Source organism: Gadus macrocephalus, chromosome 9, assembly GCF_031168955.1.
Source record: "Gadus macrocephalus chromosome 9, ASM3116895v1".
Taxonomy (NCBI): Eukaryota; Metazoa; Chordata; class Actinopteri; order Gadiformes; family Gadidae; genus Gadus; species Gadus macrocephalus.
Genome location: NC_082390.1, coordinates 2,261,991 through 2,282,528, shown reverse-complemented (window position 1 = coordinate 2,282,528; position 20,538 = coordinate 2,261,991). Strand labels below are relative to the sequence as shown.

The window sequence follows — 20,538 nt, the reverse complement described above, 5'->3', positions numbered from 1 at the left end:
GGCACGAATGACGTCAGTGCCAAGCCCTTCCTTAGTAATCAAGGTTTTGGCTCAAATAAAATATTTTAGCATAAAAATTTGCTGAACAACTATTAGATTTTATTTATTGCTCATTTGATTTCAAATACATATGGCATAGGCACACACAAAAAAAAAACGTCCATACATTTTCCAACACAAGCCTAAATGGATTGAAACCTTTCCACAACTCTAGCAACGTTTGCATCTACAGCTGTAGATAGCGCCAGGGTTCACATATCACAGCATGCTAAGGGCAGAATCACCAAAATACTGATCAAACACCTCAGGGTGAGCCTGGTAAAACTGCCTGAGCAACCTCCTCTTCTTTCTGTCTGAAATCTTGGGGTCCAGATGTATGTTGCTTAGCAAAGCCCTCAACTCCCCTTGGGTTACGTCTCTAACGTGCGCATTGTCCCGGAAATCCTGCTGACAGAAGGTGGAACCTGGGGTGACAAACAAAACAGTAAATGACAGGGCATTTACAGGATTATCCATAGCATTCTCATGTGCTACACAGACGTTAATTACCTGTGACATCCGGATGGTTCCTGTGCACAAGGCTTGCCAGTTTGTCGCTCACTGCTTTGTGCAGGGCCCCTGGTATCTGATGTGGACATAAAAAAAAATAAGAGAAACAATTAAATTATCAAAATCTTAATAAAAACACTCAATTTACTTGATCATTTCGAATTGATGACTAAAATCGGATTTTAGTTTCAGGAGATACAGGATCTTTCTGGAATCAGTTTAGACACCAAGTCATAGTAGTAAAAGTGGCATAAAAATACATTTTGGCCAAGATATTTGGGTTGAATAGAAAAGTCTAGGTTTAGTATACCTTCAGATGGATCCAAAGGATTCCAAATTAACATTCAACTAGTCTCACAAATCAGATTCACAGCTAAAGTCTGACAGCAGACAATATAAATCAGTGTTTCACTTTCTTTTGCCTCATATTTGTTTTGACCCATTATGTTGCTGGAGGCGGGGATTTAACCCTGCACACAAACACAGCCAGCAGCAGTAAAATGCTAAACAAAAGAGTCTGTAAAGGATTCAAACATCAAAGTGTAGACGGAGACTGTGGAAATACACCCACAACGAAGCAATGGGTAGCTCCAGCCCTTTAAGGATCTATTGTCCTGCTCAGCTTTGGTGCAGTCTCTCCTCAAAGTTCTGCTGTAGCATAGCAAGACTGCTAGATCAGAGATTAATACTTAAAGGGAAACTTCACCCATTTCCATTAAGCTTTGTATCGTTAGAAACCCACTCATATTTTTGAATGGTCGTGCATCATTCCCTTATTTTCTGGAGAGACTGGAGAGATCCATATCGATCTCCAACACTTCCTGTATAAGATGACGCAATATGACGATTTTTGCATAGAAGTAAATAGGAAGTGTAAGAGGGGAGGATTCTCGTAAGACTACAAGCATTAGGTGTAATCACTCCCGCTGATCTAGATCAGCGGGAGTGGCCAGCAAAGCTGTGCATCGTGAAGCATGGTGGGAGTTGTTGTCTTCAATCCAAAAGCGCCAAAAAGTCACTTTCTGCCTTTTCTCGGTCAAGACGGCACCAAATTAGAATTTTATTTTATTATTCGACTACATTTAGGACCCAATTTCAATACATATTCATGCCTCCACCGGTGAAATGCTCCTTTAACTAACCCTGAAGATGTCCCGTGTGTTGCTGAGCATGAAGGCCACCATGAGCTCCTCCTGCTCCTTGGAGAGAGTCTTACTGTGGAGGAGTGCCCGTGAGAAGGACCTCCTCACTGCCAGGCGGTTCTCCATCTACACATGCACCAGAATATCAGACCATCAAACACCGGTGTCTTTTTATAACATTTAGGTCTGCATGACCTGTGTAGAACAGGACAAAAACAAAAACTATATTTTGCATATATATATATATATATATATATATATATATATATATATAATTTATTTTTTTTATTTTTTTTGTAAGACCAAGATGCAGCGATCTTCAGATACTTTTTCCCAAGAGAATGCACAAAGACTGTTGCTGGGGGTCTCACCTCCTTGTCCAGTCTTATCCCCTGTGGGTCAGCAGCCAGGGACATGAAGGTCAGCAGCCTGCGAAGCTCCTCTCTGCAGCTAGTGGGCAGTAACTTGAGGCACAGTTGTAAAGCCTCCAGTGCCTTGTCCAGCTTGGCATTGACTAGGCAAGTGAGAATGGAGAGCAGCAAGGACGGCGGAAGTAGTCGAGGAATGGTGCGGGAAGAGTTGTGGACTTTAGTTGAGTGGACAGTTCTCTTTGGCTCACTTTAACCTCCTTCAGTTCCTGTACCTGCTTGTTTGACTACATTTAAAATCCCTTAATCTTGCATACAGATTTGAAAAATGTAAATACCCAAACACTAATGATGCACTTTGACAGTTTTAGTGTTCTATAAGCAACGATCGTAGATGACTTTTTCACCAATTGAAGATACCTAATGGCTCTTGTTATTCCCCTCAACAAGAAGTGAATAGTTATCTGTCCCAGGTCTCACCCAGGAGGTCAATGATGGCTGCATAAACATCTGTCATGTTCCCCGGCAGCAGGGGAAGCATGTCTGTAAGGCTGTAGTGTTTGACCAGGATCCCATAGACAAGTAGCTGACACTCGCTCAAGCCACCTGGGGAGAACACACAACGGTCATCACACCTTCAGCAACACTCTGTCGTATTTTTTTTATTGAATGTAGCTCTTTTCGTTTTGACTACAAACTGAATGGAAACAAGCAAAGAACGGAATGTGCCGTTTCAATAGCTGCTGGATGAAAAACAACAAAATAAATATAAATTCCTGAATGGTGGGTTCAGGGACACTTGCCTTCTTCTGGAGCGATGCGGTCCACCACCATGTAGTCCTGACTGTCTTCTTCCTGTCGGAAGTAGTTGGGGATCGTTCTGCTCAGTTCCATGACCGCCTTGTCGGGGAGCAGGTCCAGACAACCCAAAGCCGCACAAAGCCACTCGTCCTCACTGAGAGAGTCAATACACACACCTTCAGAGAATCCATTCGTCTTTAGTTCCTTAAATGTAACTTCATTACAGAATAAAAACTAAAATGAGCATAAGTAGATTGAGCTAAGACGAAGCAAAAAAAATCTAAGTGCAGTTCAGAAGACGCCCAAAATGTACTTGAATTCTTTGAAGGCCTGGAGGATCTGTCGGTCTAGGTTTTGGTTGCTGTAGATGAGGTCTGGGTTGCAGTGAGCCAGTGGACGTGGTGCAGTGAAGTGGGAATCTTGGTTCAGGCTGCACTGGAGCACCCCGTCCAGCAGGGGGAGGTCTACCAGCTTAAGCAGCCGTACTGTGGTCTGCTCCTGCCACACTTCATTCACCACTGCAGAGGCAGAGGCCAGAATTAAGAGCGAAAAAAGGGTTTAAAATAGCCATCATGTATTACAGGAACAAAATACTGAAAACTTCACTTTCCCTCCAAGCAGACGTGGTCTCCAAATCCTTTGCAAGGCCGACACATCAAAATAGTTTGTGATACATCACAAGGCATACCCAAAGATAAGATGTGCAGCTTACATGTTTGTGGTAACACTGTGTCAGTCTGTAGTCTACTGGGACTCAAACTCAGTTTGTCTGTCTCAATTACTGCCTGGAATCTGTTGGCATCGGGGAGTGTCTCTGGGGGTTTTGTATCCCCTGGCAACTTCAGTGATTCCTGCCTACAAACAAACAAAATGTATACATTTATGCATAATTTACTAAAATGATACAAGCTCTAAATGAACAGACAAACTAGATTATTTTCCGAAGCACTGAACCTACGCAGTATTTATATTGGTGTTTGAAGTGCACGTCCATTTGGCTTTCAACATAACAATACAAAAAAACTTAACAATATTAAATACCCATCGGATGCATCAGTGCAGAAATACTTCTGGACACCATGACTGAGGACGCCCCTATCCAATTCATCAACTGAGGGAGTATGCAGGAGGAACCTGGAGGAGAGTATTGGAGTTATTTTGTATTCCAACTAGCAGGAGGACTCTTGCCATCCCGGTAGGAAAGTAGAAAATGTAACGGAGACAAGTCTGATCACCAAAACACTATTATTATTCTTCCAGAAAACGGTGGAAATATCCGCAAACGAAGCCTTTTTGAACCACCAATAGTTTGCTGGGCAATGACTCACTTGTAGAGAGCATTGCTGCAGTCGTTGAACCTATCCAGGTTCTTGTCTTTCCCAAAGACTTTGGTCCCCACAGCCTCAAACACATGGCAGTCCAGCAGTGCCTGGCAGACCACCACTACCTTTTCCCTGGACACGGTAGCACCTGTAGTGATGCCCAGTAGAGAGGATAGTCACTAGAAAGCTGACCTATTTGAACTGTAAATAATATAGGTAGACTCTGCTCTGGAAAACTACAGCATTCGTTCTACACATGAAAATCCTGTGTGTACCATGTTTTACTGATGTATTCTGAGTATTGTAACATAAGCTCATTATTTTGTGTGTGTAGTTGGGAACATTTGTAAAAACATGCGCAGTACACACACCTTCCAGACCTTTGATATGGGACAGGTGGTCTGCCACGACGTCCACTGCGTCAGACCCCAAGAAACAGTCGCCATGGGACTTAATATAGACTCGACGACGCTTCACCTTTACTGATGCCTTGAGATGGGCTATAAGTCCACTCCAAGAGGACAAAGACTGGTAGTTCCTACAAATCCCGCCCTGAGCTGAAAGGATATAAAAGAATCCCACTTTAACTTCATTTACATAGACTGAAGAAATGCAATATGAAGTTCAAGAAATGCAGTCAACCAAGATTATCCTTGCTGTGTACTTGCTGTCAGCTTTAAATCTTCAGAATTAGCATATAGGCTAATGAAGAGGCCACTTTAAATAAAAAATGATCATATGGTCTGTTCATGGATCATGTGGACACATGGCAATACGTTTCAGTTAAGATACAGTCTTACCCGGGGGACGCACAAAGAGTTTTTCTGCAAGATTTAGAGCCGCAAGTCTCTCCTTGATTGTGGCCATGTTTCGCCCAGGTCAAAGCAATTAGCTAGTTGAGCACACCCAGTGTTTATATTATATTCATCAAGATAGATGTGTGCTTACACACCGCTAGATGGCGCCAATCAGCAAAGAACGTGTTTCTTCATTGAGTAGAAAAACGCTCTGACTGACCCTCGCTCTTATTACAATACACATCATTGGGTCTTGCTCATATAGACCGTATACAAAGTCATACTACAAAGGGCTGACTACTGTTATTTATTCGTCATGGTCAATATTAAAAACCTAGTCTGAATATCGTTCCAATGTGTTCTGTACTCTAGTGTCCACCGTCGCTCGTGCAGCATATTACAGTATTTGAGATTTAGAAAGTTGGAAACGAAAACATTGATGAAACATGTCGGCGTCGCCTTACTTTTCTAGTAATAAAATAGTAATATAATTAATATAACGGCACAAATTATAACCATTCACCGGTGTCTTCCATGATATAACACCTTATAGTGTTAAAAAGGGAGTATACACTAGGCTACTAAGCTACTAAGACATCCGTTACAATTCACAGTTCACTCTTTGACTCTCGACGAACGCAAAGGTTACCTAACTGGCTCGTATCATTTAGTAAGTATTGTTTTTGTCTTCTAAAATATAAATTCCTATCTTGTACATAAACGCTATTAAAAATGAAACTCAATTCGATTCTGAATAACAAGCTAGCAGGATATAGCCCTATAACTCCACATTTAATCAATAGCTCTCATTTAAAATGTCAATGGTTCAGAAGAAAGTGGTTAATATCTGCTCAACTGGATCGTAGGAAATGTAAATAAAACGGACACACTCCTCACTCACACACACACACACACACACACACACACACGCATACACGGGCAAAACGTGCATAAACTTGCTGTAAAGATGGACGAACACACATTCACATATCTCCTCCCCTTAACGCCTGGGGCCCCACTGTCCTTTTACAATAGTGTCCAAATCTAGCAGGGATCATTGAATCCCCCCTCCGTGATTGATGTCAACACAAGTTAAATGGGAGAATAAGCTCCATTCTATTAAGAGATCATTGGCTAGTGAAGACCTCCCCCTTTACCAGTCAATCACAATGTGTGTGTTTTTTCTGTGTGTATTCAAGCAGGCCAGGGTTGTATGTCAGTCAGTTGGTGGGGATGGGACCGCCTAGATAGTAACAGGCACAAACATAGCAACCCACAGGTCAAACCAAATAACTTATATAATTTGAAAAGCAATGGGCAGAAAAAATTTGTCAGAGGAGTGTTATTGTTATGACCCCTATTAGTGTCAAGGGCAGGTTCATTCGAACTTAAGATGGCTTTGGCGTCGAACTAAGAAGAACCCCAACTTAATGGTCATTTCAAAGCCATTAAGTGGAATTGCAGCAACTGGGAAACATTACAGGGTTTTAATGTAATAGCCTATTATTTCTGATGAAATATTATTGTGTTAGAAATTACAGGTGAGGAACTAATTATGTGCATGGAAGGTGGAAAGCGGAACATTAATGCTTATTAAACAGCCCATTCTATTAACCTTTTCTGACATAATTACTTTGCTGTCTTGATTAACAGGGGGGGGGTCGAGGCCCACCAGGACGTTTGGTCAACCGATAAACACCTCCATGGATCTCACCGAGGAACACCCTCCCCACACCACTGTAAGTTTGTTACACAGACCTTGAAAAGTAGGAAGAGAGTCACACTGTTATCATATCATTTTTCTGTGTGATGTTTTTTGGTTCATTGACATTTGTTTGCATTGTTTGACTGGTTAACCGTGACCAATTTATGGGTATCATTTATGGGGTTTGTATGGTTTGGAACATGAGCAGCTGTTTTGCTCAAGTCATCAGTCTCTGGCTTACCTTTATGTGTACTTCTCTAAATGGTTTAGATTGAACTGAGTTAGGACATAGTCAGCCGAATTAGATGAATGACTCTTTTCCCTCCATAGATAAGACAGGAGAACTTGGAGCAGGAACTGTCTGTCTCCTACGTCCCTTGTCAAGTGGAAAGTGGAGGAGCCTTCTCTCTTCAAGTGCTGGAGTTTAAAACCTGCCTTCTCGAGGCGGTCGAGGAGCTGCAGATTCGAAGGGTAGGATAAAATGTCCTTGGCAGTATTTGAAATGGCTTTGGGGAGCCACAAAAAGCCCATATTTTCAAGGAATCAATATCGTCAAGTCATCAAACCAATACAATTAATAATAATATGTTGTAACTCTGATTATCGGAAATGTCAGTTATTACACTGCATCATATCATGATGATGATCACCTTAATATTAATAAGTGTGCAACACATTTGGCATAGCCTTTGGAGACAAAGGGTTATTTCCATGCTGCAAGAGGGAACAAGGTGGGGGCCAGTATCAGCACGTGAAGGCCCCTGCCTGTGATAAGAGCCGGCTGGAATAGAAGCACATTGTATTATGATCGGGGTCACACACGCAGTTTGGGCTCCGACCAAAAAATACATGCTGAAAAGAAATGTGTGACCAAAAGACAACAAATGAGCTTTTACCCTACAGCAAACACATTCAGCGTGTCGCCCCCAACAGCCTGTACTAAAAGTGTAGAGGAGCAAAAGTAACCATATGTCGCCATTCTCCTTTTTATTGTTATGGCCGTGTTTCCTATTGCACGTATACAACATTAAAACCCTACTCCGACAGGACCGCATTAAGTCAGCGTGAGACTCCTCAGGCACTGCGATTATCAGAAGCAGCAGTTTGTAGTTGAGTCCTTCTAGGGGGGAGAGGTTAGCAGGCAAAAGGATGTCCCGATCAAGTCCCGGATATTCCCCAGCAGGTCAAATTCCAGCGTGTTTGTTTTCCTTTTTTATTTTCTGATATGGGTGGGGCCCTTTTATTGAGTGGTAACTGTTTTTTCGGCTTCGGTAGAAATAATAATGTGAGAAAATACGTGTTTCCAACTGTAAACATTATATGAAGCAATACTTTATTATATATTTATAATGTCAAGCTAGCAAATTAATAATAATCTTAAAGCCATCCATTCATAAAAAAAGTTTTTTCAGATATTTAATAGAATGTCTGGTACAAATTAATTTTTTTTCCTCTGTTATGAATTTACAAACAGTGTGTTTAAATACTATAGCAAGTATCAACATGCTGTTCCTGCAGCAAAACAGTTCTTTCCTGTTTAATTCTTATTGTTATTTGTATCGGTCTATATACGACCAAAATATGCACACGGACACGCACACATGCTAATTGGAATAATAATTAAATCCAACAGCTTTAAAAATAATAAATGCGTCATCACTTCATCCTTTTTCGTAGCCGAGTAATCTTATAAAATAAACTCAACGTGCTTACCAGCTCCCACATACACATAAAAAGTCCCATGGATATAGAAAGCAATTGACTTTTACATCCCTTGGTCATAGGAAGAGGGAGGATGGGGATGGCCCTACACAAATATCCCCTCCCTTTTAATGGTCACCTTCATCTGGATGCCTCTAGAAAATATGAAGAGGCTGGAACTAGTGAAACTATCCACAAAGTCCAGTACCAACTACATACGGGTTTTCATTTGGGTCTCGTTATTGAGTGGTTACCTCTGCATCCCACTGATGTGCACACCATGCTATGTTTCGGTTATGGATGGGTCCACTCATCTTTCTGGGTCTTTCTGGGTCTGTGTTAGGATGCAGAGATACGCTTTGGACAACAGATCAATAAGCTGGTTCTGGAGAAGCAGGAGCTTGAGTGGCAGAAGGTAGGGCTAGCTCTAGTCTAGGATGATCAGCATACTCAGGTTTCACGCTTAAACGATGTAATGAAATATAAAACAAACTGGTCATAAACCCCCTCAGCTTTTGTAGTTATTCAGAATGCTCTTGTTTGGCAGGAAGCTTTACAACATCAGCTTGAAACGATGATAAAGCAGCACACAGAGGCCCTTGCCAACTTTAAAAAACAGGTTGGCCTGAACTTTGTTTATCTAAACCAAACATACCTTTTACATTTTGGGAATGGGGAATAACCTTGTGAATCCCGTGTTGCCCTCTGCTTAAGTTTCAGGGGAAAATGATACTCATTGAGGAGGAAAAGGTATAAATACATTTGAAATTAATCAACCATATCTCATACAGCATTTAATTGTATTTGGGTATTTTCAGTCAGATACAATTAACATTTAGCGATCTAGTTGTATAATCGTTTTTCACTTTATGTTATGTATTATGCCAATGCTACCCATACTAATGTCTTGCTGTAGGGAATACACCAACTTAACACCCAGTCAAAAGACAATGCCATCAACGGCTTGAAAGAGGACCTGAAGGCACTCCAGGTACTGTTAACTCAAGGACAGTTGAACGTGCACACACGTTGTGCCCTTTAAGGACAAATTCTGCTAGTCTCTGCTGCTTGATCCCCTATGTGTTTTGGTCAGGTCTTTGTCCACAATGATGTATATTTTAATTTGCTTTTTTAAATAAGAGTATCTTGATCATCTTTACAAAATGAGAAAAAAAAAGGTTCCGCTCTTGTAGTAGATATGCTGCCACCTTGCATCTTACTAGCAGCGCTAACCGTAGAGCCAGGGTTCAGGGTGTGAGAGGGTCCTGCTGGGAGTGAGAGGGTCGGCCCACCACCGTCTCAGGCTGCGGGCCTCACCGTGTCAGGCTGTCGGCGGTGCGGCGGTGATATACTACCATACGCACGCTCCGATGCACTTTAACAGCCCAGCTGCCTTATTGAGACAATAGAGCGGGGCTTTGATATCCTATCTGGGAGACCCTCACGGCGGTGTTTGGTTAAATTAAGAACTGATTGTGTTCATTGTCATGACACGCTCTGGTGGATTGCCTTACGTTAAGGCTTTTAATTCTCTTTACCAATAAGTGGCCGGCCATTAAAGCCATTTAATTGCTGTCTACTTCAAGATATACAAGATTGCTTTACAATGTGCATGTGTAATCAACGTATAATAGTGCAATCTTAATATTGTCATTGATTATTTATCTCAAATAGTTTTCTGAAATGATCTCGCTTTGAGGTTGTATATTCATATATGAAGCTCACATTACAGTCAAATCTCCCTAATTTACTCTTTTATAAGGTTTTGATATCTTCAGTCAGTTTAAATACAGTTGTACAGCTGTATAGGATCTCTGTCTCCAAACATCGATGTACAACGTGTTGAATAGATTTGACATCATCAGTAGATCCAATTAGGATATAAAAATATCATCCTTTAAATGCAAAGGTTTGGTCCTGCATACATCATTTTTTTAACATCAGTGGCCTCTGTTGGTAATGGTTGCAAAATCAGTAATCAATGGATGTGTAGTCTCAGAATGGACGCATTAAACACATTTCATATTTTGGACTTGGCTTGCCCACCCTCCAGGTTTCACTGTGATGCTGGGGTCAAACAATAAGGTAACTTTGTTTTACTGCTGTTTTACAGCTGTCCTCGTACAGTTTTGAGAAGAAATCAAGCGAGCTGGTAAGGAAAGGATTTTCTAATTATACAAATTGTTGACAGAGGGCAGGTGGGAGTGAAAGAATGAAAGGGAGGGGGGGCACGGGGCAGGAGCCTGGGGGAGGCAGCTCATCAGGAGTTACACAAAGGGGAGTGTGCGACACTTGAGCCGCCAGCGCAGCAGGGGAAATATCTCGATTAAAATATTTTATAACTGAGCCTAGCTCGGTTTACCCTACCCTTCAAGTGCGGAAGTGGGAGTCAGACGGAGATAGCAAAGGTGAGCGCGGGAGCGAGTCGGGGACGATGGTGAAAGAGAGTTATTAGTGAAACGAGACAGAGAGAGAGAGAGATAGAGGAAGAGAGAGCGAGGGAGAAAGAGAAAATAAAAGTACAGTTGATACAAGCCTAGGAACAACATAATGGCAGTTTGAGGGGCGATCAAGTGTGTTGAGGCGTGGGCTGAGTAAGTGGGGTCTCACTCACTGAAGCTGTTTTCACTACTGCTGTGTGCTACCGCCCGCTTCCTCCCCTTTCTGTGTGCTTCAAAGGAAAATTGGTAAGATTACGAGCCGGTTTATTGAACAAACTACAAAGAAAGTTTCTTTTGGAGCTTGCTTTCCTCCTTTAAAGAACCAATCTGGCTCAGTTGCAACAGAGTAAGATTATTCTCCCTGTGGGTTTTTTTTCAAGGTCAATTCTGCTTGTTGTTCAGTAGCCGACGACGTGCCATTTATTCATATCGAATGATATCATTATTCATATGTATTGGTATAACAGTCATAATTGCAGCCGTCCTAACGACAGTCTTGGGGTGTTGGGGTGGTTTTGTCCATCCTTCCCCTCTGCCAGGAGCAGAAGCTGGCCTTGCAGAGCAGGTCGAAGGACAGCCACCTGAGGCAGCTCCGGGAGGTGGAGAACCGCTTCGGGATTCTCTCCAGGCTGTGTGCCGCCGTCAAGCAGGCCCATAGCAGACTGGAGAGAGATGGTAACCAGTGGGTCGATAAATGCCTTTAAATCAATCGATCCAACGCGATTATGTATGCAACACTTGTGTGTAGTGTACATGTTGTAGCAGCAGGCCTTTGTAAATGTCATAATGTGTCAGCAGCAGATGGATGAGACATTACCAGGTACTCAAAGTCATTTGCAATGATGATACCATGTAATTAAAACACAGATATCTGTTTTCTCTCAACCCTGCTATCCGTATTTATTTAAGTGAAAGGGTTTTCTTTGCTGCTAATTTCAAGAATATGGGTTTGTCTGTGTCACAGTTTGCATCATTTGTTAAACGTAAAAAAGCCAATACATTTTACAAAATGCAATGCACAATACTGACTTCAGTTTACAATAGGCTTATATCTTCTAAAATATAGGTAATTATGATTAGATGTATTTGTAAATATTCCTTGTTCAATATATACTTACCAAAAATGATTGTTGGTTGTTTCTACCAGTTGATGAGGCCATGAGAATGAACAAGAAACTAACATCCATAAATGAAAAGCATGAATCAACTATCAACTCCTTCATGCAGGTGTGTGAGAGAGATCCATCAAGAAATTAGCTTCCACTCATTCTTCAGACATCTAAAAATAACTGCTTTGAATGATATGATTTGTTAAACATCATTTCATAATAGTTTTCTTTGAAAACACATTTTTGAATGAGTTTTTGTCTTGCCAGGAGTTGGAGGACACAAACGGCAAGCTCATCAAGGTTCAGGTGTCGTCCATGTTCGACCCAGGGAGCAGCCGTCTCACAGCCAAAGAGCAGCATGCAGACCGGCTGCAGCAACGCCTGCTGATGGTAAACACACGGAGGCACCGCAATGAAACCCTGTCGTGCAATAATGGAACAGGGGAGCTCTGACACATTTTCTCACACCCGTTTAACATGAATACCGTTGAATGAACAGAACCACCACAGTAACGCGATTACCCACCTTACTAGTTATTTGGGAGATGCTTTTAACTAAAGCAACTTACAGTGAATTCAGAGACGTGTCACAGCTGGGGGATCAGCATCTTGAGCCAGGAGGGCAACACTAGCCACTACTTCACTATCCAGCCCCTAAACAGAAACCTTATATTGTTGAGGCCATGCTCTACCAATTCATTTACAAAGTTGTTCCACAGAGTATCGGTCTCACCAGTCTGAAACATTTTCTTTGACTCTTTTTAGGAGACAGAAAGGAACAGAAAACTGAAGGAGGAAAATGCATCAGAACGAGCAGACAAGCAGGTGAAGAGGAACACGTATGATTGTAGTAAATCAACTGTGTCAATGCATATCTTCTGCATATTAACCGTGCATAATGGTAGATGCCTTCATTTCAATTGCTAATCCAAATTTGTTGTAACGTAATCTAGTACTAAGCGCATAGTCCAGACGATTTGCCTTGAATTATTTGTGTGTGTGTGTGTTTGTGTGTGTGTGTGTGTGTGTGTGTGTGTGTGTGTGTGCGTGTGTGTGTGTGTGTGTGTGTGTGTGTGTGTGTGTGTGTGTGTGTGTGTGTGTGTGTGTGTGTGTGTGTGTGTGTGTGTGTGTGTGTGTGCGTGTGTGTGTGTGTTTGTCTGTGTGCGTGTGTGCGTGTGTGTGTGCGTGCGTGTGTGTGTGCGTGCGTGTGTGTGTGCGTGTGTGCGTGTGTGTGTGCGTGCGTGTGTGTGTGCGTGTGTGTGTGTGTGCGTGTGTGCGTGTGTGTGTGCGTGCGTGTGTGTGTGCGTGCGTGTGTGTGTGCTAGGAGCTGATGAGGTCTCTGCAGGTGGCCCAGCAGCTGTTGCAGTGCCAGACGTCAGCCCTGACCAGACTGGAGACGGAGCTACACCTGCTCACAGAGCAGCACCAGGTACTGTTTCCAAGGCTCATGGCTTAAAGCACATTAAGATGGGAGACGATTCTGGGAGAGGGTTCACCGCCAAATCAAATCCCTAAAAACAAACTTCTTCTGTAGATGGTTTAAAATCTCAAAGGGTTTTCAGAGGAAATTAGATACAAATATGCATCCCAAAACGTCAACCTTTTTATTACATTGTTGATCTTATTAGAAAAATGACCATCTAGTTTTAAACCTACCCCCTGCAATATTGGCTTATAGCTAAACCAACAGACGCATTTATTGGACTCTACCCGTCTCTATAAAACCCACAACAGGATTTTTCAGGTCCTGCTTAAATGATTACGCAGGGAATTTACACACAGACAGGATAAATGATGAGTGTCATTCCTTCACCATAAATGTGAAGAATAGCATTGTATATCATGCTATGCACATTAGCACACAGTCCTGGTCCACAGCTGAATCAAAGTTATTATCTTTCCTCTGGTTTACAGCCACATACCTCACTGTCCCCTTCTCCTCTCCTCACCCCAGTCTCATTTTAATTCACCCAATCCCTTCATTTATTAAAATCGTTATTATCGTCGTGACACCAAGCCGTTTGATTTGTAATAGCGAGTGCAGACCGTCCCGCTGCCTCTGTCTCTGCGCCCTGTTTCGGACCCTCTGCCCGGGTTACGGAAAACGCATAAAAATTTAGCATTGCATTAAAAATCCACTGGGCGGTTAATTTTTACTGCAGGCCCTTAAGCGGGACCACGAGGCGACGCGGGCGCTGGGCGTCGCGGCGGCCGCTGTCACCGAGGACCACGCCACCAGCAGGACCCTCTGGGAGAAGGAGGTCCTCAGCACTCCACCACTGCACTACACTATCACCTATCTCCTTGTTCTAGGAGGATGAAGTAATTTACAATTACAATTCGGGCAGTTAGCGGACGCTTTTATCCAAAGCGACTTACATCGGTTAATATACACACGTTGACACACCGACGGCAGAGTCAACCACGCACGGGCGACAGCCAGCTCGTCAGGAGCAGTTAGGGTTAAGTGTTTCGCTCAGGGACACATCGACACTGAGCTAGGAGGAGCTGGGGATCGAACTAGCAACCTTCCGGTCACAAGTCAACTGCTCTACCTCCTGAGCTAAACCTAACCAAAATTTGTGTAAACATTTATAAACGTCTGTGTAGAGTTCTTGTGTTTGTTGTTAAGGTTGTGTTGTGTGATGCCTTGTCAGGTGAGTGTTTGTGTTGTGTAACAGAGGGCTGTACTGCTGGAGAGTCTTGAGAGAGAGCAGCGGGATCATGGATCAATGAGGGCCACGTACGACCGGCTCTATCGAGAGCAGTCCGGGCGGAGTTCACAGACGTCTCCTGGACCGGAAGTAAATACACCTATGAATCCACACAGACATGTTGTGTCGAAGCAAGGAAAAAACGAATAGATATACCCAACCATAGTAGGCTCAATTACTAAATATGTCTTGTTCTGTTGGTCTAACAGTGGAAAACGTCATGAGTGCATCAGAAGTATGCAGCTGTTTGTTTTTCCTCATGTAGATAGCAGAAGATGGTAAAGCCCACGATATCACCACGCCACTCTGCCGCGCAGTGGAGGGCCGCACAGGGCCTGGTTCTCTTCTTGAATCAAGCCCTGGCTCAGAGCTGCCTCGCCTGGGCAGTGAGGGAGGCTGTGTCCCTTCCCAGACTGGAGACCCAGACTCTGTTGTGGTCTCAGATGAGTTAGCTGCCACCAGAGCAATGAGAGGTCAGCCAGCTCAATCTAAACACAGACCGTGAAACAGACACAGAGATAAGAAAACAAGTGGTTCATTTCAGAAATGTTATAGCGTAATTGTTCATCCAGCCCCATTGGCTAAAAAAAGCTATTTTATGGGATCATGCTAACTAGCTGTCTTCTTCTTATGTTCCTGGTTCAGGACAAGAGGGCTCACGTTACCATCCATCACTGCAGCCTTTTGAATCAAGGATCCCTAACTGTCTTGTTGCCACCCCGGTGGCCACAAGGAATCTTGTTGGCCAGGACAGCCTTCACGGGCTAGGAGACAGCCAGACAGACAGCCTAAGCACAGAGGCCCCCCGTCCTCTCACACATGAATGTGATCCTGCGCCGCTTGCAGATGTGATTGATAATAACGTCTGTTTGTCAGACGTGGGTCTTCCGAAAAATCTCAAAAGCTTTATATCAGGCCCTGAGAACAGGTCTGTTTATGATGACGCAGACCTTGTAGGAGACATGCTAACTGCACGGGAAAGACAACCAAGTGAGCAAGAAGCCAGCGCTTTACAGGCTGAGGGGACCAGGGAACACCGGGAAGGACCCAGCGCTTTACAGGCTGAGTTGACCAGGGAACACCGGGAAGGACCCAGCGCTTTACAGGCTGAGGGGACCAGGGAACACCGGGAAGGACCCAGCGCTTTACAGGCTGAGGGGACCAGGGAACACCGGGAAGGACCCAGCGCTTTACAGGCGGAGGGGACCAGGGAACACCGGGAAGGACCCAGCGCTTTACAGGCGGAGGGGACCAGGGAACACCGGGAAGGACTCAACGCTTTACAGGCTGAGGGGACCAGGGAACACCGGGAAGGACCCAGCGCTTTACAGGCTGAGGGGACCAGGGAACACCGGGAAGGACCCAGCGCTTTACAGGCTGAGGGGACCAGGGAACACCGGGAAGGACCCAGCGCTTTACAGGCTGAGGGGACCAGGGAACACCGGGAAGGACCCAGCGCTTTACAGGCTGAGGGGACCAGGGAACACCGGGAAGGACCCAGCGCTTTACAGGCTGAGGGGACCAGGGAACACCGGGAAGGACCCTGTGCTTTACAGGCGGAGGGGACCAGGGAACACCGGGAAGGACCCAGCGCTTTACAGGCTGAGGGGACCAGGGAACACCGGGAAGGACCCAGCGCTTTACAGGCTGAGGGGACCAGGGAACACCGGGAAGGACCCAGCGCTTTACAGGCTGAGGGGACCAGGGAACACCGGGAAGGACCCAGCGCTTTACAGGGTGAGGGGACCAGGGAACACCGGGAAGGACTCAGTGGCAACAGGGAAGATGGATGCAGCAGACCAGGCATTCACAGCTCGGGCCCAGAGGACGCTGGAGAGCGATTGACGGAGGACGCCGTGGAAACCCGAGACGCAGTGCTGGAAGACGGAGAGGAGACAGACAGGACGAAAGCTGGACAAGAGGAGGAGGAGAGGCGGGACGTAGAAGCCGAGGGATTAGGATCGTTGGCACGCAGCCCAGGAACAGAGATAGGGCGGGTGACGTCAGGCGATAAGGCGCAGAGAGACGGAGAGCTCAGCGATGCGCTGCAGGGCATCGACCCTCCGGAGCGCACCGAGCCCCCGCTGATCGCCTCCCGGCCCCCGGCCCCTCCCCCCCCTCTGGAGGTCAGCGGGATCCGTGCTTACACAAGCAACCTGACGACAGACAGTGAGGCCCCCAATGCGGGTCCACACCACTCCTGTGATGTGGAGTCAGGCACAGCTTCTGACTGGGAAACCAGTTTGAAAGAGAGTGCACACCCTGTTGATGTCCCACCAGAGCATGGGAATCAACCAACAATGTGCTGTTTTCCATTAAGTTCCACGTTACCAGACTACCCTCTGTCCGATTCTACCATCTATCAGGAATGTTCAGAGGCTCAGGACATGGTCAAGAATAATATTGGTAATGTTGATGACCATTCCAAGACCGACAGGGAGATTTCAGGGAGATTTGACGAACCTGAGAATGAAGAGAGTCTCACCGGGACCAGAGTGGTTGAAACACACCCTCCAAATAAGGAGAATAGTTACGTGGAATCAACGTCCGAGGAGTTGAGTTCCTCTGAGAGAAGGGGCAACCAGATCCCAGTGCGGTCCCCAGCTGATGTTAAAGATGAAACCAAACGTGAGGCATCTCCTGCCGACCTGAGTAAAGTGGTCATTGTGGACCCACTTCCAGCCCTACCTGCAGTGCCGTGCTCAGCCCTGCAGAACGAAGACACCAAAGAGGCCAACTTCGATGTAAACACGACAGCTGGAGAATCTGAGCCGCCGCGGCAGGTCAGAGGGGCTGAAGCAGCCCCGACCCAGGAGGTAGATGATGCCCCAGCCGAGCGTGTCTTGAAGCCAGCCGACCGTCCAAATCACGAGTCGACCATCCAAGCCCCACCAAAGACCCATGGCTCTAGAGATGGTTCTGTAGATGCACACATCCTTGACCATTCCGTTCATTGCGGCAACAAGAAATTCCGCTCTTCATTTGAATGGACCAGTTTTCAGACCAAAAAAGTAAACCCTTTAGCTCTTCTATCATAGTTGCCAGTTCTAAATTAATTTGTATTTTTGTGTATTTGTTTATTATTTTGATGATGACCTTTGATCTTTGTACGTTTCTTCACTCACTATTGCAGGGATCCGCTGGACTTCCTCAGTTTCTTTCATCCACTGCCATCAATGTCAACCAGAACAGAGGTAGGTTTATCCAACAAGAGGAGGTTTTAGTTCTACAACTACAACTACTAATCCAAACACGCTTTAATGGATCGACTGGGGCACTTGATTGTGATTGTGGCAATGTTAACGGTCAACATATCCACAATACTGTTAACGTTGTCCTGCTTCATGGCACATTGTCCTCTCCCTTTAGTGCCTGCGACAGCTGCAGCCACAGCCTCCAGTCTTCCTGGTGCTCCCAGTGCCTCGCGGCCTCGGTCCCCTCAGAAGAGGGACCAGCGCGGGGACTGGAAGGCCATCAGACAGGCCTTCAGAGCCACAGCGGCAGAAGACGCCGTAAGTCCAACCACCAGCTCAGGGCTAGCTAGGAGCCTGTATATATATACTCAAGACACAAAAGAGAGTCTCGCCCGCAAACGTCCTACCAAACAGACTGGACGACATCGGTACATACATACGGGAGAACACGTATTATTCATCGCTTCATGAGGAGTGAATGCGGCGGCATGGTTAACGTACTCCGACCTCCCGAGGCAGACAGGACGTTGTTCTGATACGACTCGATGCTAAACAGCAGGTAATAGATACACTGTTCGGTCTTAAGTCAGCGGTCCCCGGAGGAGGCAGTACTGCAGGGAATGACCTTTTAATAAGGCTGGGGGTAGCTTCACATAGCACTTCAGCCTCGCCTCCAGCTCCGGCAGCACTGTGAGGGTCACTTCCATCATACGTCACTGTGTGCCAGAACGGATCAGGGGATGTGTGTGTACCAGGCATGTATGTTGCTTAGGGTGAACCCCAACACTATTTTGAGGTTTTAAGATTCCAGCAAAGGCCACCGAATAGAGCAACTGATCCCTTGTGGATAATGAAAGCAGCCATCTGTGGATCGTATGGTTTTGTCCTGGCTGTCCAACGAAATAGAGGTTACTTTGTGAAATGTGTGAGAAGTAGGATGACCGATAAATCTGTAAACTCATCCCGAAATAGTTGCTCAACGTTGATGTTAACATTGCATAACAGAAACAGATCCAAAGGGCAAAGCATATCTACAAAGAATTGAACCTCAGTGTGGTTTGTTTTAAAGGGTACCAAAGCACTTAGTCTTCATCTGAACATGGTTTGTTTAGCTAACTATTTTTTGAATAACATTTGACCGTCAATTTGTAATGACGTGGAGCGAAAGTGTGGAATGAAAGGCCATATTGACCGTGAGCTCAGCAAAGAGACGCGTCCCATTACCACATACAGAATGGATGGGCTGTCGGCGACGAGGCCCACTAATGAATCTTTGTTACCTCTCGACTCTCACCCACTCACTCTTTAGCCAGCTCCCTCATCACCCCTCTCTCTCCCCCTCGCTCACTTCATCATCTATATCTCTCCTTTTCCTGCTGAATTCATCCACTGTCCCACATTTCCCTCTCTCTAGCCCTCTTTCTTCTGTAACCTTTTCTCACTCTCTCTCTCTCTCTCCCTCTATCTCTATCCATCGCTCTCTATCTATCTCCATCCCCTACACACATACACACACTCTCTTTTGTTACCATCACCACAAAACTGTCACTGTGCGCTTTATAGGATCCAGCTGCTGGCAATTAAGGGAGACAGAAACCTGGTTGGAAAGCTTAGGAAAAGCAAATGAAGGCCCGCAATGTTTCTTTCCACGTAGTCTGACTGTGAGGCCGCGGGACGGGACAGCTTCTCGCTCACATCAGTCACCACCAATACTTGTCCAAATGATAACTGATTTTCTGGTATTTCATAAACTCGCCGCCATTATGAATGGACACCGAGAGTTCACGGTGAGAGAAAATTTTCCCTTTTTTCGTTTTACTTTCAACACTTTATTGTAAGCTCGTGTACGGATGCTTTGTGTTTACTTTAATAAAGGAAGACAGAGGTCCGCTGTCATTGAGCTTCCAACTCCTCCCTACCTCTGCCCCGATGGAGAGTGGACATGGGTGAGTTCCTTTTTCCCTCGCCATGGTCGTCCTTATTAACACCGTCCAGAGGTCTTTAAAGGGTTTTCTAGGGACTGAATCAGACCGTGAACTATGCTGGCCGTCCCTACAGGTCCACTACGAGCGCCGCTCCTGGTCCTGGCACTGGTTCCATTGCCGGATTAGACTTGTTTCCTCCAAGCTCCCCGGAGAACCAACAATCCTCTCTCCGAGCCCAGATCTCCAGAATCGAACAGTTCCTCTCGACAGACAGGCTACGCCTGGCCAAAAGACGACGAACCGAACATTGAAATCTCCTAAATGCCTGACATGGCTCACCCATCTAAAGATACTGTTGTAGTTCATCCTCATTTAAAGATACTATTGTAGTTCATCCTCATTTAAAGATACTGTGGTAGTTCTTATCATCTAAAGATACTGTTGTAGTTCATCCTCATTTAAAGATACTGTGGTAGTTCATCCTCTCTTAAAGATACTATTGTAGTTCTTACTCACTTAAAGATACTGTGGTAGTTCTTACTCACTTAAAGATACTGTTGTAGTTCCATGGCCAGTCATATGGGGTTATCTTTCAGCTGTTCATTTATCATTATACGGTAATTCAGATTTCAGTTATCATTATTGTTCAGATGTTTCATTTCAAAGCATATGCACAAAGTAAATGCACATGTTCACAATCAAATGTTTAATAAAAAATAATATATTTAGAATGTTATGATTATAATTATTATCATTGTGTTATCTTCCTA

The 20,538-nt window shown here is 44.8% G+C and overlaps 2 protein-coding genes across 4 annotated transcripts; one reads left to right on the top strand and one right to left on the bottom strand.

The window, feature by feature from the left end:
• Positions 1-85: 85 nt before the first annotated feature.
• On the bottom strand, positions 86-5,119 carry LOC132464049 (DEP domain-containing protein 7-like). 2 transcript variants are annotated; one of them, XM_060060216.1, is made up of 12 exons: positions 4,983-5,119; positions 4,554-4,739; positions 4,189-4,330; positions 3,902-3,994; positions 3,573-3,715; positions 3,174-3,378; positions 2,863-3,014; positions 2,540-2,665; positions 2,063-2,205; positions 1,692-1,817; positions 550-625; positions 86-464 (listed from the first exon to the last, which is right to left on the bottom strand). In XM_060060216.1, the coding sequence occupies exons 1-12, from the start codon at positions 5,047-5,049 to the stop codon at positions 259-261; spliced, it is 1,665 nt and encodes a 554-aa protein (XP_059916199.1). In that variant the 5' UTR covers positions 5,050-5,119; the 3' UTR covers positions 86-258. The 2 variants fall into 2 exon arrangements, with proteins under 2 accessions (XP_059916199.1, XP_059916200.1); XM_060060217.1 differs by having other exon boundaries at positions 4,563-4,739.
• Positions 5,054-20,464, top strand: LOC132464045 (uncharacterized). 2 transcript variants are annotated; one of them, XM_060060209.1, is made up of 21 exons: positions 5,054-5,649; positions 6,633-6,718; positions 7,015-7,155; positions 8,729-8,800; positions 8,933-9,004; positions 9,100-9,135; positions 9,302-9,376; positions 10,499-10,537; positions 11,366-11,501; positions 11,974-12,053; positions 12,203-12,325; positions 12,701-12,760; positions 13,260-13,364; positions 14,098-14,196; positions 14,617-14,739; positions 14,915-15,122; positions 15,295-17,660; positions 17,783-17,843; positions 18,019-18,161; positions 19,719-19,789; positions 19,902-20,464. In XM_060060209.1, the coding sequence occupies exons 2-21, from the start codon at positions 6,683-6,685 to the stop codon at positions 20,077-20,079; spliced, it is 4,224 nt and encodes a 1,407-aa protein (XP_059916192.1). In that variant the 5' UTR covers positions 5,054-5,649; positions 6,633-6,682; the 3' UTR covers positions 20,080-20,464. The 2 variants fall into 2 exon arrangements, with proteins under 2 accessions (XP_059916192.1, XP_059916194.1); XM_060060211.1 differs by having other exon boundaries at positions 18,019-18,165; positions 19,729-19,789.
• The last annotated feature ends 74 nt before the right edge of the window (positions 20,465-20,538 follow it).